The following is an 18137-nucleotide window of genomic DNA, read 5'->3' on the forward strand; positions in this document are numbered from 1 at the left end:
AGACAAAACTCATTGTCTGATCTGAGTGTCTTAAAAATTGACTTTGTTAAAGATGTGAAGCAGAACAGTATGCTTTACTTCACGCACCCCTTTGCTCCCCTCCTGACTCTTCCTGTTGTGAAGTGTCTGTGATTCAGATTGTGAAATGAAAAACAACAAAAAAGTGAACACTTCAAAAGACATGTCACACCATCTGGAAACTCACTCACTCTCTCTCTCCTTCTCTCTCTCTCTCTCTCTCTCTCTCTCTCTCTCTATATATATATATATCCCTGTCTGCGTGCATGCTGGTTGTGTTGGTGTGTGTGTGTGTGTGTGCGCGCACGTGTGCGTGTGTGTGTGTATATGTATGTGTGATGTACCTCTCAGGCTGCAGCATGGTGCCTTCCTCCTAGTTGAGACTTAGCTAATAACTGTGATCCATCACAGTGTTATATGTATGTATGTATGTATGTATGTCTGTATGTATGTATATGTGTATGTGTATGTGTATGTGTTATATGTTCTGTGAGTGTGTGCATCCTTGAAACATACATAGTAGGCTGTGTTGGTCTCAGGGAGAATTATAACAGTGAGACAAAGTTTTCATGATGCAGTGTGTGGATTTCACATCATTACATGATCATAAATGATCCAGTCATTAATAAAAAAAACCCAGCATTCTACAGCATATGAATACTAAAATACATTTCTTGTACACATGATTTCAAGTTAGCACATGCAATTCAGAAATTTGTATTTTATGATAAGTACTGAATAGTGGGAGTTCTGAGGATGAAAGCTTGTTTATTTTTGCTCTCTAGCTCTATCATACATAAAAAGGTAAATTAGTTGGAATAATCATATGATAGCTGAGTGAATTATCTGATGTTACGGCAGCCTGCCCCTCCTGAGCTCACCTTGATTTGACTTTGTTTGAATGGCCTTAACAAGGTTGGACTGTCAGTGTTACCATCTAGTGGCTGTCCATGGTATAGCATATACTGAGGCCTAGTTTTATTGAACAGAAAGCAGTTTGACAGTGTAATTAAAAAACAAACAAACAAAAAAAGAACCTTTGGATATGTTTGTTCTATTCTGGATGAAAGAAAGAAAGAAAGAAAGAAAGAAAGAAAGAAAGAAAGAAAGAAAGAAAGAACTTTACAGTGGAGCACACTGAATACTATTTACTATTTTTTCAAATTCAATTTCTGTATGGATAATATTTTAGTCAAGTCATTATTCTTAATATTATGACATGGAAGCACTAATGTGTGTGCATGTGTGGTGTGTATGTGTGTGTGTGTGTGTGTGTGTGTGTTCAGAATGTATAAACATAAAGAATGAAATGAATGAATGAATAATGAATGAAATAATAATTTTTATAGACAGAAAATCACCTGCCGTGTAAAATTTTTTCTTATTAAAAATGTTGAAAATGTAGGAATCACCTCATTGCTGTCAGAGTGATTGCTGGAAGACATAGTTCTGTGATCAGTGTTCTGATTATGTGCTTTAATCAGATGACTTTCCTACAGTTCTGCAGTAATCAGACAGAATAGCATGGGCACTAACACACACAGTTCCAGTGAAAGCCAGATGTACAAGTGAGTAGTCAGGCTATGTTAAGAGTGTATGCTACGGATCCATGTGTGAAGTAGACATGACAGGCAGCATTTAGTTCAAAAGAGAGATGAAGCTCAGGAATGGGTAAACATTTTAAAACAGCGGTGTTTACGTTTCAGGTATAATTTTTTTTCTCCATGATTTTTTAAAATATATAAATCAGACATACAGTTATGCTTTTGGGATTACTTAGTCTTTTTATTATTAATAGTGACCATCTTTTTACTTGAGATATCTCAGATCAGCAGTGCAGGGCAGAAGATTCTGAGGTCATGGTAAACTAATGCAAGCAAGCGCCTTTGTGTACGAAAGAAAATAATCTTATTGCACACAAGGTTCAGTATAGTGGTGATGAATGAATGTAAGCCCATGTTTTGTGTTTTTCCCAAAACTCTCATCTGATGTCCTCAAAAAAGCAGAGACCATATTTTGGTGCAAATCATCGATCAGAAGTGCATGAAAAAATAACACAGACAAAGAGCACTTATGCACACAGCAGTGATAATCCTGACCCACCCAGTCAGCATCAAACAAACAACAGTGCAATCTTAAGATTTTATGTACACAGACAATCTCTGACAGATAAACCACCAGACAACTGTGTGTGAGTGTGTCTGTGGTGTGTGTGTGTTTGTGGGTTCGTGTGTTTGGGTGCGTGTGTATTTGTGTGTTTGGCTTCACGTGTGTGAGTGTTCATGTGTGTATGTGATTTGTATGTTTGTGTTTGCATTTGAGTATCTTGGGTAGCATTACAGTGTGTTTGTGCATGACTGCTTGCACTTTCTGCTCAGTCTGTCTGCTGCCCTTGGAGCAAATAATGCTTCTTCATATCTACTTCCTGCAAGATCCTCCACCTGCTCTCTCTCTCTCTCTCTCTCTCTCTCTCTCTCTCTCTCTCTCTTCTCCCTATCTCTCGTTTTTTTCACACTGATGTAGTCTTTTAAGTATTCACGCCCCAAAGGTAATTCTGCACTCTTAGAGGCTTGTTACTCATATCTGTCCGCTTGTGTAGCTTTCTCATTGACCCGCTGAATCTCTGGACCTTATCTGAGCCATAGAAAAGCTACCTTTTCCAGGCCAGAGAGCATTCCACTAAAAAAGGTGCATTCTTAGAGCTAGTTCTCCATTGAGCTTCTCTGCATTACAGGCCATCTGCCCGTGTAATGCAGCGTAATATAGCTGTAATGCATCCTATGACATGTCTATAACTAAGTATTCCCTTATAGCGTCTGTTTCTTTCAGTCTGTTGAACATTTTTGAACCAGCAAACCATGAATGCATGTTAACACTATTACACGTTGCAATAAAGTTTTGAAAGCCCATATCAATTAGCAATATGTTATAACATACATTGTGTATTCTAAGTCGTCTATCCCCTGATTGTCTCTGTGTTTTACTTTTTTTATCACAGCATTGAAGAGTATCATCCATAACTCCTCTTGAAGCTGGCTACTCTTTATCGAACCCTTGCGTGTGCGTGCCAAACTCCGGAAACTTCAGCCTGTCTTTCTCTCGTTCATGCCTTCAGAGAGAAGATGTGCCTTGAACACACTCATCCACATCTGTCCATTCAGCTAACCCCAAGCTATACTGCCACTGACCAGCATAAAGATGCCTGACTGTGTTCTCTCTCACTACAATACCTGTGGAGGAGGAGGGACTTTAAGTTAATTTGCTGTTTTTGCTGCTATTTCTATGAGGCTGGGGCTCAGTGGAATGCCCTCTAGTGCCCCCATGCTGCTGTGAAAGGCACTGCACCCAACTGGCGCTGTTGGGTTCTGGGCTCTGCTAAAGTCCCATCAGGTGTAATGTGTTGTCATCATGTGACGTCTTTGATGTGATTGTATAAAGCGATAGATATAAAACTGGACACTGTGTCTCACTGACTTCTTTTTGTCTGGTGATTCTTGGTTTGTGTCATGTTACAAAAAGAGTGAATGAATGATTGCAGAGCAGAATACATGCAAAAATTGCATGTCCTCATATCTGCTCAGCGTGTATGTGTGTGTGTGTGTGTGTGTGTGTATGCACCACTTGTGCTTGCATGTGTGTGTGTGTGTGTGTGTGACATCATCTCCTTTATAAAAGAATCTCTGATGATGCCTCACCACCTGGCATCAGAATGAACTTCTTTTGAAATGAATGTAGAATGATGTTGTGTGTGTGTGTGTGTGTGTGTGTGTGTGTGTGTGTGTGTGGGAGAGAGACAGACAGATAGGTGGGGAGGGTGGGGGGATGGAAGTGCATATTAGAACACGTGCAATATTATCATGAGGTGTAATGTGAATTCAAAGTAGCTCTTTTTTGCTCTGTGTCCCAATTTAGAACCTAAAATTATATCAGTTCAGAGAAAATGGTGATACAGCTGAGGTATATATTTTTCATTTATCATGCAACTTACATCAGAAAACCTATATTATCACTGGAGTGTCTTGAATATGGATTTGACATGTTGTAGATGATCCTCAGTGACAGTGTTATGACAGGGCTGAGGTTCAATAACCATCCACTCCCCCTCTATCAGACAGTCTGCAAGCAACGTTTTACAACTGTTACTGTGGTTTAGTACTTTAATACAAAGATTTGATGAAAACTGTTGATATCAATATCTAAAACAAACAAACAAACAAAACTGACAGCAACATGCATTGTTCCTTACTGTAGTGATAACTCTCTTTCTGCTGTGCGAGCCGCTGTCATGTTCCCGCTTTTTATCTCATCTAGATATCTTTAGTTCATGGAATACTCTTTAAACCATAATGCACCTTAATTCTTTGACTTCAGGCCCATGTTGATGATTCTTTCAAAGTAGATATGGTTTATTTTTTCACTAAATTAAAATCTTGAGAGCCTAAATCGTTTCTTATTTTATGTATCAATCATCATGCTGTTTTGAAACATGTTGAGGAAGAAATGAAAAACAATAATATCAAACAGAACAGTTACACGGGGATTAAAGAGGGGAAAAAAGCCCTTTAGTTAGCCTTGAGGCTGACGCTCACCTGGTGGTGCTCCGTGACAGCCGTGTGGTGATCACAGATGGACTGGTCCTGAGTCACCACAGGTGGAGCGGCAGGAAATGAGCCCACACTGAGAAACCAGATGGAGTCTAGAAAGACAAGGGCGTCTCTTTTCTTCTCTCCTTTTCTCCCTCCTTGTCTCTCCCCCCCCCCCCCCCCCCCGCTTTCTCTCTCCCTTTCTCTCTCCTTCTCTTTCTCCATACCTTCTCTCTCCCCTTCTCTCTCTCTCCTTCTCTCTCTTTCTCTCAGTCAGATGGCATTTCTTGATTTCATTGACTCATGAATCATATCTTATCCCTGTTTTCCATACTCTGAAAATATGTGACAGTGATGGCAATCATTTGGTTTCTGTAAATTATAATTCTTAAACGCACTGACAGAGACATTATTATAACCATCACAACAACAGCATTTACAATGATGGTAAGATAGTAGTTAAAGTCATTCAGATGGTAGTCAGACATTTCAAATATAATAATCATGTGTCTGTAGACAGTGTTTTACAAAAACTCACCTGCATTAACTGGGAATTTTCTACCACTCTGTTGTAGTATTAAACAAATGTTTCTCCATTAATTCTCATTATCATTCCCTGCTCTTAACACTACTATCAGAGCAATAACAAATCAATTAACATTTTCCCTTAAAGAAAAATACACCTCAGAATCTCTACCCCCAACACTAACAAGCCCCTGAATCCCTCGTTTCAGACATTGCCACACCCTCCATGTTCTTTCTATGGATCGAGTCTTTCAGTACATTTGACAGGTGGTTTGTCTGCGTGTCTCCTCATTCTGCTGGTGTGGATGTGTAAGCCTCATCCTGGCTGCCATGCCTACCCACCTGGTGCCTAGTTGGCAAGCTGGCACATGTTTGGAGTTCTCTAGAGGTCTGGTGTAGCACTGTGGGTTTGGAGACAGGAGTAAACTGCGAGGGAATCCCTTAACTCATTGCACAGACTCCTCAAAAATGGAATATGAAATAATATGAAATAAACATGACCAGTACAGGCAGTGCAGGTAAACTGCTGATATGTTTGAAATATTATGATCTTTAAGATAATTTTGTTAGTTGATCAGTCTTTGTCCTCTGCCCTGTCACTGGGACACATGAACACGCAAACACTCACACACACGCACATACACACCACACACACACACACACACACACACACACACACTCAAATGTGTATAGAATAGGAATGGAACCTGGTCTTATTCTAGCTGGAGTGATTCTGTTTAAGACTCCTGAGTCAGATGTGTGTTGACATTGTTTAGTATAAATACTTTAAAATGAGTACTAAAGATACCAAAACAAATTCATGGTTGGGGTTGGGGATCTGAATCTTTAGTTGCAGTAACATGGAAGTCCCCTTTTATATATCAAGATATTTATTTATATTTACTGGAGTGCGTGTGTGTGTGTGTGTGTGTGTGTGTGTTGGTGTGTAATGGAGTCCTATGTTTCGCTTTCTGTACTGAACCTGTTATTCTCTGCCTTTGTCCCAGTGCACATTCTGTGCGACTGACTGCTGCTTCACTCTAATTATGCCCTGAGGAGTGGTGCTCACATACAAATCTCCACATACATGCATATGCCTATGCACAGTATCACACATATAAACACGGCTATTCATCATCAAGGCAGAGAACTGTACTTTCACTGAACCATTAGTCAACATGTTTTGCTTATAGAGATGACTGTGTTGTTTAACGTAGCACCCTAATGTGCGTGTTAGTGTGTGTGTGTGTGTGTGTGTGTGTGTGTGTGTGTGTGAGAGAGAGTGAGTGTAGTTGAGGGTAGACATCCCCGAAAGCCTGCATACGTTGGCTTTCATCTGCACGTTTATCCCTGTATCTTAACGCAATGGGATTTATGAAGTTATGGGAGTTATGGAGAAAGAGTAACAGAAATCACAAGCCAGAAATCAATTCTATTTAATCATCATATATCAACTACTCCTACAACAGCTGTAAAATCATGATCTTAGTAAGGTGGGTTTTGGATTTGATGTTTGTAGTATAGTCTGTTGTAACTGTGTACCCTGATAACTGAACGGGACTGTCAGTACTGCTCTAACTCTGAGCATCTGAGTGGACATTTAGTTTGTAGTTTGTTGTGGAATGTTGTGTACTCTGTGAAAGTGAGGATTATGGTGTAGTCTGTGACAGGTGATTGTTGATTATTGCATAATCTATGGCAGATTAGTTGGGTGTGAATTATGTCCAAATCTCGTATTGTTAGGTGTATGCTATACTTTATCCTGTGGTGGTTTAGTCTGGCATGTATTGTAGTTTATGGTGTTTGAGTAATGTGTGTATTTCAGTGTAATCTGTGGTAGTTGTTTCAGGATTACTTTATATTCAGTGGTAGTTGAATGAGAATTCTGCTGCAGTCTGTCAAATCTGAGATAGATTTGTACTGTAATCTGTGGTGGTTGGGTGAGAATTGTACTGTAACCTGTGGTGGTTGGGTGAGAGTTGTACTGTAATCTGTGGTGGTTGGATGGGAATTGTACTGTAATCTAAGGTGGTTGGGTGAGAGTTGTACGGTAATCTATGGTGGTTGAGTGAGGCGAGGATTGGAGGTTGCATGAATCAGCAGTGTCTGTTGCTGCTGGTTTCCACAGAGCACCGTCATGGTTTTCAACTCTCAGAGGGAGAGGAGACTGAGGACACGATTTCTCCTCCTCTCTCCCTGCCTTTACCTCTCCGTCTTTTTTGGCTTGTTTTTTTCCCCCATTGATATATTGAAATCTTAAGATTTTCTAAAGATTTGAAATTCTAAACAAGTAATCTCCCACCCTCATGATCATAACTCACATAGTGATTGTCTGAGACTCAAATAAAAACTGAATTTATTTTCTTTATATTCTTTCCAGTAAACACTGGATATATTTTACTTTATATGCTTTCTAGTACAAACTTGTGCAGACAGGAACGGCTGCAATAGCAAAGATTAATCTGAAACTAAATACTAAATTATTTATTTTCTTGAAAAAAATGAAGTGTATTTTACAGAGATTATGAAACAACACAAAGCATTTGACAGAGGAATAAATGGATGAATGGTTTGATGTGTAGATAGATAGATAGATAGACAGATAGACAGACAGACAGGGGAAATATGGTCACTCTAATAGAATTCTTTACTTGTTATTAATTTGGGGACCACCAGAGAGGACCCCAGCAAGCGCCATTCAGATGCAGAATGTGAGATGTTGAGCAATGGATAGAAAAGTGAAATGAGTGGATGGAAGATGGATGGATGCATGCATAGATAAACTACTCTACAGATTACAGAATGTGACAACCACAACATCTAATTATCCTGATGTATTCATCTAAATTTTCCTATGCATCAGATGTTTCTAACGAAGTGGATGGTGAGTGTACATCATTTTGTGGACTACATGGCTTGAGTACGAGCATAAATAAGGATTCCAAAGGACAAGTTATACTGGGAAAATAAAAATCATTACTCTGTACACATCATGTGTACACACACACGCATACACACACACACACACACACTCACACACACACATATATCCAAAGCTGAGGAGTTTGGTTAATTTTTTCCAGCCCAGTAATCATGGGAAGTAAACCAATAACTGGGGGAGCAGTCAAGCAGCGTGTACACTGGGAATGAATCATCATGATATGGAAATCTGAGGGAATGTTTCACTGCTGCCCACTTTCTCAAATTAATCTTTTTGTCTTTGTCTTCTGACTGCAGACTGATAAAGAGAGGAAATGGAAACTACAGATCCGAGTGCCATCACTTGAATATGAGAGTCTCCCTGTTCGGCTCTTGGCGGAATAATTAAATAGTTACAGAATGTTCACTTTTAAAGAGACAAATTAAACTGAAATTCCATGTATGAATAGTATGGTAAAAGAAAATATTCTCTAGAATTTTTCTGACAATGTTTCGACAGTCCACCTGTTCATCAATCCATCCATCATTTCATAGTTTCTCTTCATTTACGTTTTCATAATCAACATGAAGCAATCAGAAATCAGAAATGCTGATGTCTACATGATTGAGGCAAAGGCAAAACAAGTACCCTCCCCAGATACTACAATATAAGCACACACACACAGACAAGGACAGAGACAGTCTCTGTCTCGCTTCTTCTACAACTTCTCCTGTCCTCCAGGTACTTGCTGAGACTCTCTCTCTCTCTCTCTCTCTCTCTCACACACACACACACACACACACACACACTATTTACGCCTTTTCCCATTAAAATAAAAACAAGCCTTGAGGTCTTGAGCTACAATGACTTAAGTTGGTAGCACAGCACAGACACACATCCCATGTATTATGCAGCAGGGAGATGAAGAGTCTGGCAAAATGGATCCCATTCATCCGTCGCATTTTAAAAATTTACACTGATGTTTAAATAGTTTTTAACTAAGGGTTGTGCAGTGAGATGAGAGGATGGCAACAGATGTAATGTAGAATGCAAAGGGATCATTAAGCTTGTAACGAGGTTAAATCCACAACATGCTCAGGATCTGACTGTAGAAGTGATTCCCCCCTCCTCTGCTGCTTGGGCAGATATTCCAATTGCTAGGTGATTTCAAATAGCTATTAAGAGAAAAAAAAATAGGTTCTGTTCTGTTCTGTTCTATTCACAAATGTTTGTGTGTGTGTGTGTGTGTGTGTGTGTGTGTGTGTGTGTGCGTGGTGTGTGTGAAATACAAATTAGTAATATTGCTTGCATCATATTAATCCCGACGACCCTATTTCAATCTCGGGTATTTAATTCAACGAACTTTCTGGCAAGAGTAGTTTTTCCTTGCAGAGACTGTCTCCAGCCTGAAACCAAAGGGTGAAGCGGAGACGCGTTCACTTTAATTTGCCGACGCTGTGGAATGGTGAGGAGTGGTACAGCTCGCAGGGAGCGGCGGCGCGCACCGTGGTTCCATTAAGGTCCTTTTGTATGTGCGGCAGTGCCCATCTGCAGCTGTTAATGTAAGCTGTAATCAGCAATACTGGGGCCAATAATGACATAGCGAAAGCAGAAAGAGAGGCATAGTTTGAGATGAAATTTGAAACGTGAGCAGCGCCGCTCCTTACTATTGAACGTGTGGGGGAAACAAGTAAGAGCATGGAGAATCCTTGTTCATTTTCTTTTGAGAGAAAACTGGATATGTGCATCTTGACACAATTGGAGGTGGTTGATTTTTCTAAAATGCATGTTTCTAATGCAATGCCGTAGGAGAGAGAGAGAGAGAGAGTATCCCAGAATGCTTTTTAGTATTGTATTGCATGGATGATGCTATGCTTTGATCCACCCAGAGAGATCCCATATTAGAACGGCTTAAGCATGCCACTGCAGACACCTTAGGCTTCGAATCTGTTGGCACTCTCAGTGTATGCTAGTGGGAACTGGCAAACACTGAACAAAAACAGTGCGATGTGTTTTCATGGCTGCATGAACTTGGAATCTGATCATGTCTCAAATCATCGCAAAATTCAGTTTTGTGACCATTGAAACTCGTCAACGGATGCTTTTCTTTTGCGCTGTGAGGATATATTAAAATATGCCAGGAAAAACGTTACTTTTGGAACCTGAGGCTCTTGCCCGTAAAATGATTATGATACAGAATGTAATAGGACAAAAAAGCCTCACAATTACATTGTCATTTACACTGCATTCATAATTATGAAGATTATGCATGTTAAAACGAGGAACGGCAACATGTGTTATGACAATGTTTCTGGCGCTCTAAAACCTGCATAGCAATATGTATACTTGATTGAAGCGACGCCTCCCGAAACCACCCTTCCTTATTTTTTTGCAGATATCTGTCCACAGGCAGTCAAGACTACCCCAACTGCTGTTGCAGGCAACGTCATATCTTCTAAGGACACTGGGGGCGTCAGATTTTGCTGATGCTAGCACCTTTGCACCATTTTAGTTGAAGATCTGTGGAAATAAATTCTACAGCGCTATACTGCGCTCTATCCTCAATCATTTCTTTATGACCACCTATAGTAGCCCATCCATTACGGAGTCCAGTAAACAAACGGGTTGTTATTCGGTTCCACCACTTCTGTACTGCAACCCCAAGGTTCGCCGATACAGAAGAGATCCACAGCTGCTGCAGTGCCTCTGATGAATGACCACTGGGTGAGATACCTCTCGCTGTTGAAACTGGAACAGAACATTCTACCTTCACCGGCATATTCCTGTGGACTCACTTTGGTGCACACAGAGATCTCCAAGGGAACGACTGGCTTCATGTAAAGGTCCTGGGGTTACAGGTAAACTCGAATGCTGCTGGTCCTTGGCTTTGGTTACTGTTGCATGTTGAGACATAATTTGTTTAACGGAGTTTATCGTGGCAACTGGAATTTTATTTCAAAGGTTGAAATGTAAAGGTTGTAACTTTTTGCTGTTAAGAGATTAAATTGATTGTTAAATTTCAAACAAGTTAAAGCATGTCATTTACAAAAGTGCAAAACAGGAAAAAGTTTAATGGATTCGGGTAATTCAATAATTGCATTTATGGTTGCAGATTTAGTGTCAACACTGTAGATAATATATTGTGTTCGTTTGCCTGCTTTATTTCAAAGAGATGTTATTGTTTTCATTGTGTAAATGCTGCAGTCATCACCAGTGCATAATCTGAATCTCACTGGTTCAACATAGAACAATGTGCCTCATGTCTGAAGTGATATGTTAAACCTTCAGCGCAAAAGCATGCTGGGTGGGTTTCAGACTATCCAATTAGGATTTTAGTGCACTCAGAGTGTGATTTGGTTTACAGTGCATAATTGCACCCCATGAGGAATGATGCAGTTTTACAAAGATGCATATCGATCTCCTCAGCAGATAAAAGCAAATATAAAGCCAGAAAATACATTATGAGAGAGAGAGAGAGCGAGAGAGAGTTCAACAGCAGCCAATAGCAGCCCCTAAGTTTTCCATCTCCTGATAGCCAGATACTCATAAAACAATATTATTTTTGTACTTTTTATTTCTATATTATTATTATCATTATTATTATTATTATTGCTGTTGTTGTTGCTGTTGTTGCTATGTATTTTTAGCCACTTTGATTCTTTCACTCGTTCTTTTTCTCAGAAAGTGGGTTTCTCACTTATCCATGAAAAAGCAAAGAGGTAGAGACAAGAGAGTGCTAAACATGAAATCAGAAAAATGTCCGTCATTTAAATGTTCATATGTCTTTTTCTCTATTTCGTTTAGTAAACCTTGGCTGTTACAGTTAAGACTGAGGGACTCTGATTCTCAACTTTCCTCAAGGGCGACACTACCAGATTACGCCTGCAAAGTGCAGGCTACACCCCTCTACAGCATGACTGTTGCCACAGGTGATCCAGTCGATGAAGCTGCTGCCCACCCAGGTCAGCCGCAGGACACATACGACCCAGAAGCAGATCATGAGTGCTGTGAGAGAGTGGTCATCAACATTTCTGGTTTGCGGTTTGAGACACAGCTCAAAACACTCTCTCAGTTCCCTGAGACCTTGCTTGGGGACCCCAAGAAAAGAATGCGCTACTTTGACCCTTTGAGGAATGAGTACTTTTTTGATCGGAATCGCCCAAGCTTTGATGCTATACTCTACTACTATCAGTCAGGAGGGAGATTACGTCGCCCAGTCAATGTAACCTTGGACATCTTCTCTGAGGAAATTCGATTCTATGAGCTTGGAGAAGAAGCCATTGAGATCTTCAGGGAGGATGAAGGCTTTATTAAGGAGGAGGAGAAGCCATTGCCTGAGAATGAGTTTCAAAGGCAGGTATGGCTGCTGTTTGAGTATCCTGAGAGCTCAGGACCAGCTAGAATAATTGCGATCATCTCGGTCATGGTCATCCTCATATCAATTGTTAGTTTCTGCCTGGAGACCCTGCCAATATTCCGCAACGAAGAGGAAGAGATGCACAAAGTCTACTCCAATACCACTGCCAGCTATGCCTCTACCTACTTCACCGATCCCTTCTTTATCCTGGAAACTCTCTGCATCATCTGGTTCTCCTTTGAGTTCCTGGTTCGATTCTTCGCCTGTCCAAGCAAAGCAGGTTTCTTTGTGAACATTATGAACATCATTGACATTGTGGCGATCATACCCTACTTTATCACCCTGGGCACAGAGCTGGCAGAAAGACCAGAGGATGGTCAGCAAGGGCAGCAGGCTATGTCCCTAGCTATCCTCAGGGTCATTCGACTGGTTCGAGTCTTCCGTATCTTCAAGCTGTCACGTCATTCCAAAGGGTTGCAGATTCTGGGTCAGACCCTTAAGGCCAGCATGAGGGAACTGGGCTTGCTCATTTTCTTTCTCTTCATTGGAGTCATACTTTTCTCAAGTGCTGTGTACTTTGCCGAAGCTGATGAGGCAGACTCCCAATTCATCAGCATCCCAGATGCTTTTTGGTGGGCAGTAGTCTCTATGACAACAGTTGGTTATGGTGACATGGTACCTACCACTATTGGGGGGAAGATCGTAGGGTCACTTTGTGCCATTGCTGGTGTGCTGACAATTGCCCTACCTGTGCCTGTCATCGTCTCAAATTTCAACTACTTCTATCACCGAGAGACTGAGGGAGAAGAGCAGGCTCAATATCTGAATGTCACCAGTGTCCCCAAAATAGACTCCACGGAAGACCTTAAAAAGAGTCGCAGTGGGTCCACTATGAGCAAGTCTGACTATATGGAGATCCAAGAGGCCGTGAACAACAGCAATGAGGACTTCCGTGAAGAGATCCTCAAAACTGGCAACTGCACAATTACGAACACAGACTATGTTAACATCAGCAAGATGCTCACAGATGTATAACTGCCCCCTGGGACCATATCGTCAAGGAATGGGTGATTTTAAAAGTTCAGAAAAGGGATTAAAGCGCCCTTGTTTGAAAGGCTTTCAAAAGCCTCTGGCGTAAGTTTTCAGAAAGGTGATGAGTAAAGTGTTTGTAAGGGCAGAGTACAGATGAAGAGAACCTTGATGCCCTGAACTTTCTGCCCTGGCCCAATGCTCTTATCTCCATTCACAGGCCAGACCTTGAAAATATGGTCGACCTGTGGGAAAGGTGGCCCTGCATCCTTGTTTTCATGTCTTGCATGGAGTTAGTCTTAATCTGTGTGACTGCTTTAGTGGTTGTCCTGCTTGCAACAGTAGCCTAATAGTAGCCTAACAGATAGATCATAAAAACGTAGCATTACAGGAGTGCTAATAGATACAATCCTTTTCATGTTCACCTAGTCTTCCCCCCCTCACTGCCAACCCCAAAGAGCTAACCTTACTTCCCACCCCTTCTGTTGCCTAAATCTTCTGAGATTAGAGCTGAAATTAGACCATTTGCTCCTCCAAGGAATATATTTTATGTGCTTTGTTCATCTCTGACGGTGGGATGAGGACCCAAAATGGAGAGTGGTTTAATTTGCTAATGAAGAACAATATGGAAGAAATTATTATCTTCTCCATCAACGCACAAAGCTAACTGCCAGCCCTGTCCATTACCGTGGCAAACGGTATCTAAAGAATGTTACATTCCACTCTGTAAAGGGGTGCACGATATGGCATATCCAACTCTAGGTCAGTGATGGTTATTAGCATCAAACGGCCATTTCACCTATTGCTGCCATGTCTCTTTAAGAGCTTGTCTTAGGCGCAGTGGATGTACAAAGTCTCTCTCTACCTCCCATCGCCTGCACCAGGCTCTGTGAGGAATGAGAGCTTTTGAAAGTAGAGTGAATGTCTCTCAACATATAATTTATTCATACATGGTATTTCTTTCTCTATTTTTCTCAGTTGGTTGTCATACGAATGTGTACGCCTGGCTTGTGTCGTTAGTTTATTCAGGCCGAGGCACGCCAGGTTTTTGTTTTTTTTTTCTCTCTCTCTGTTGGGTATGGTATTAGACAACCTGAAACCTAAGAGATGAAAAGATTTTAATGGAGTGAGTTGCCCTCCCTACCTCTGTTATATTCTTTCCTCTATATCACAACACCCCTACACCTCTAGTCACTTTTAGTTTTTTTCTTTCATCACATCATTCCTCTCAGTGCATATACTTTGTTAACTTCATAGCATTCCATAGCTAAAAGAGATGTCACCACTGTCTTATTCAGTATATATACTGTAAGTCAATACCACAACCTTACTTTCTTCAGAGTGGTAGTAGGGGGTATATGGTAGGTATGGGCCTCTTGTCGGATTTGATATTTAACTGTGATGTCACAGTGTAATCAAGCAAATATCTAGCTCATTAGTTCAGGCCACCAAAGACAAAACTCACTGCCACTGTATGTTTATTGCATTTTTTAAACAATTATGTTATGAATCAGTTGAGTGTTGACCAATGAGGATCATTCCACGGTGCATTTTTGCCCCATATTATTATGCTGGAGAATTTGGTGAAACCTGTGTTAGAAAAAAATGCTTCCTTGAAAGCTTTTGTATGAGATAGGAGATACTATTCTAGTGATGCATGCCTTGTAAACAGTCATTATAGCATGCATTTGGTATGGATGAGGCACACAAACCCAGTAGTAAATATTCAAATTTCTATTAATATATATTTTCTCTGTGAGATATTAATGCTATGTGCAATATATAGAAGAATTAGCGTGTTTTTTAGAGTTGTTCGATTTTTCAGGCATTTTTTTAAAATGTTCGCTCTAGTTTGTTATCAGCATTTGTCTGTACACAGGAAGGTTGTTCATTTCTCCTGTCCCTTAGAGGGAACATGCATATTCAGTTCTCCTGCCTATTAAATGTAAAATAATAGCCAGAATATAAAGTAAATCAAGTCAGTGCTGGAAACATTTGCTGTGCAAAGCACCGCATATGGGCAGTCTAAAAAGATCCCACGAGATTAAACAGCAGCGACAGTTTGAATCTTGACAGATTGCAATATAAAGGCAAAGGATCATCCTGTAATATAGTTTGTAGATTAAAGGTTGGAGTTTTGGTGTTGATTTTACATCTTTTAATTTATTGCAACTTATCCTGAATACTCAAAACTAGGTCTATAAAGAATTTATTACATTTGTAAAATCTATGATTTATGTATATGTAAACCCTTTAGGATTTATGTGTTTATGTAACCTTTGTTAAAATGCCAAAAAGACATTTTAACCTTTTTTGAACATTATTTTGCATTTTATAGTATTTATAAAAGCATTTTCATAGTTTGAAAAAAAAGATGCTTTTTTCAGTATTCTAAAATCAGGACCTATGCAACCAACCTTTACTCTCACACCAAGATCAGTTTGACAAAACCTACACTGCCGCAACTAGATTGAGTTCAGAAAAAAAAAAATCTCAACATTCAAAAGACAAAAGCACAAACACAGACAGAGCTATAAACCACCACTGCCACAGATAATGGATCTCCCTATCACTATGTGCTGTCTGTTTAGGCCATATTTGGCATAATTGTACGAGGGGGCTCTCTGAACATCATTTTCCAAGATATTTATGCCTCTGGGCAACTGGGCAGGACAAGTCTGAGCTGAAAGCTCACTGCACCGTGAAACAGTGTTCTCGTCGCTAAGAGCATACCCTGGTGTCTGAGAGTATAGGTCTTTGAACTCTGTCGAAATATACATTGTCCCATTCAGACTCTGATGGAATGAAAGTTTTTGGCTTCCTGAGCCCGGTCCTAATACACACTGCCCAAGCGGGGCCTTATGCAGGGAAACTGTCTGACTGTCTGAGAGAGCAAAGTGAAGTAATGACATTGTGAAATAATGACAATGACTGAAGTAATGACAAGTGACATTATGACACTGATAAGAGATTTCATTTCTAGGAGAATTTCTAGGAGAAAGTGCAAGGAGAAAGTGACAACCTTCTTGTAAAATATCATTCCAAATTGTTTAACACTAGCTTGGATTCAGCATGAAGTTGGTCATTTTCAGACACTGTTTTGTAGAGGGGTGAAGTTATATTATTTGCTCAGCTAAATATAAAAGGGAAATAGACTATCTTACATCTTTTGCTTCTCTCTTGTTCACCTCTTTCTCACACATTCCCTCTCCCACTCAGATATTCCATGAAAGCTGCTCCACTTTGACATTGCCTCCCTGAGTAATAGCTTTAGCTAGTGTATGTGTGTGTGTGCGTGCGTGCACCAATGTCTATGTGAGAATATGGACTGTAAGATGTAATTATGTCATTTAAATTTACTTGGAAATATTTGCAAACTCTACTATGATTGAAACAAGTAAATGTTACTGTTTAACTCGTGTTAAGTTTGTCAGAACTCACCTTGAGTTATGCTGGTAACATGTACTTGATTCAGTGAAGGCAATGAGGTTTCATCATATTTTCAAGTACACATTATTACAGTATAGGTAACAGCAGTAGACCTGTAGACCTGTTGTTCTATATCCCTGTGGAGAGAAGTTAAAAGTTCGTATGTAGAGGCTTTGCATTGTAAGACCATTGTGGATGATGGATCCAAAACAACTGTAAGAATCAATTATCATCTGATAAGCAGGCGTTAAGAATGAAACCTGATCTCACAGATTGTAGCAGCCATCAATTCCCACAACTGCCTGGATTCTCATGGAAAAGTCTTAACATGTTTCAAAATGTCTTAACTTTTTTTTTTTTTTTTTTTTACTATTCCTGCTAGATGTGCTGTATATACAACAGCTATTGTACAGACACAGTCCAGTCATGTGACAGTATTGAAGAATACAGCTGCTTTCATCATTGTCTTAAATGTCTTCAAAGCTTTAGCTTTTGAAAAGAACTTCAGCCATAAAACTTGTTTCTGTGCAATCAGGAAATCTCAGCTGCAATGAGATTCCTGTGATGTAATCCCAGAAATCAACATGTATTGTTGAATAGCTTGTAGGATTCAAGCACTAACAATGGTGAAAATAATAGAGAAAAAAAAACCCTCATGAAAATAATGACAGCAGAAGCTTTTGCCTTGTAATACAAATGTATCAAACAATAGAGATGGAGCCTTCATTTTTTGTCATTTCATTATGAACATTCGATGACAGAATGTCGCCATAAGCATGGCTGTGTGCAACGTAGAGAGGGATGCACACACACGACAACCCACATGTAGTACACACACATACACCTTACACAGGTGCGACAGCAGCAATGAATGAATGGATGGGTGTTTGGAAGGTCTGATAGATAGATAGATAGATAGATAGATAGATAGAAAAACTCTGGGGCACAGTGTGTGTGTGTGTGTGTGTGTGTGTGTGTGTGTGTGTGTGTGATGGAGTGGTAAAAGTCTCTGTAGCCTGCTGTCAGTAGGATTGTATAATAATGTGTGCAGTAAGGTGGAGAGAGAGCAATCAGGTCAAAAATGTCTCCTTTTGTCTTGAGGAAACTGTATTCATCTGTGAACACATCCTGAGAGCTACTGCTCTACTAACATAGCTCATACCTCCTATCCATCCCTCTCTCCCTCTGTCTCATGTACATTGTCTTGGTTCTTACCCCTCTCTCTCTCTCTCTCTCTCTCTCTCTGTCTCTGTCTCTCTCTCTCTCTCTCTCTCTC

At 40.2% G+C, this 18137-nt stretch overlaps 1 protein-coding gene across 1 annotated transcript; it reads left to right on the plus strand.

Moving 5' to 3' along the window:
- Positions 1–11959: 11959 nt before the first annotated feature.
- On the plus strand, positions 11960–13438 carry kcna2b (potassium voltage-gated channel, shaker-related subfamily, member 2b). The gene has a single exon (XM_030767443.1). The coding sequence runs from the start codon at positions 11960–11962 to the stop codon at positions 13436–13438; it is 1479 nt and encodes a 492-aa protein (XP_030623303.1).
- Positions 13439–18137: the final 4699 nt, after the last annotated feature.

The sequence above is a fragment of the Chanos chanos genome, chromosome 3, assembly GCF_902362185.1.
Source record: "Chanos chanos chromosome 3, fChaCha1.1, whole genome shotgun sequence".
Taxonomy (NCBI): domain Eukaryota; kingdom Metazoa; phylum Chordata; class Actinopteri; order Gonorynchiformes; family Chanidae; genus Chanos; species Chanos chanos.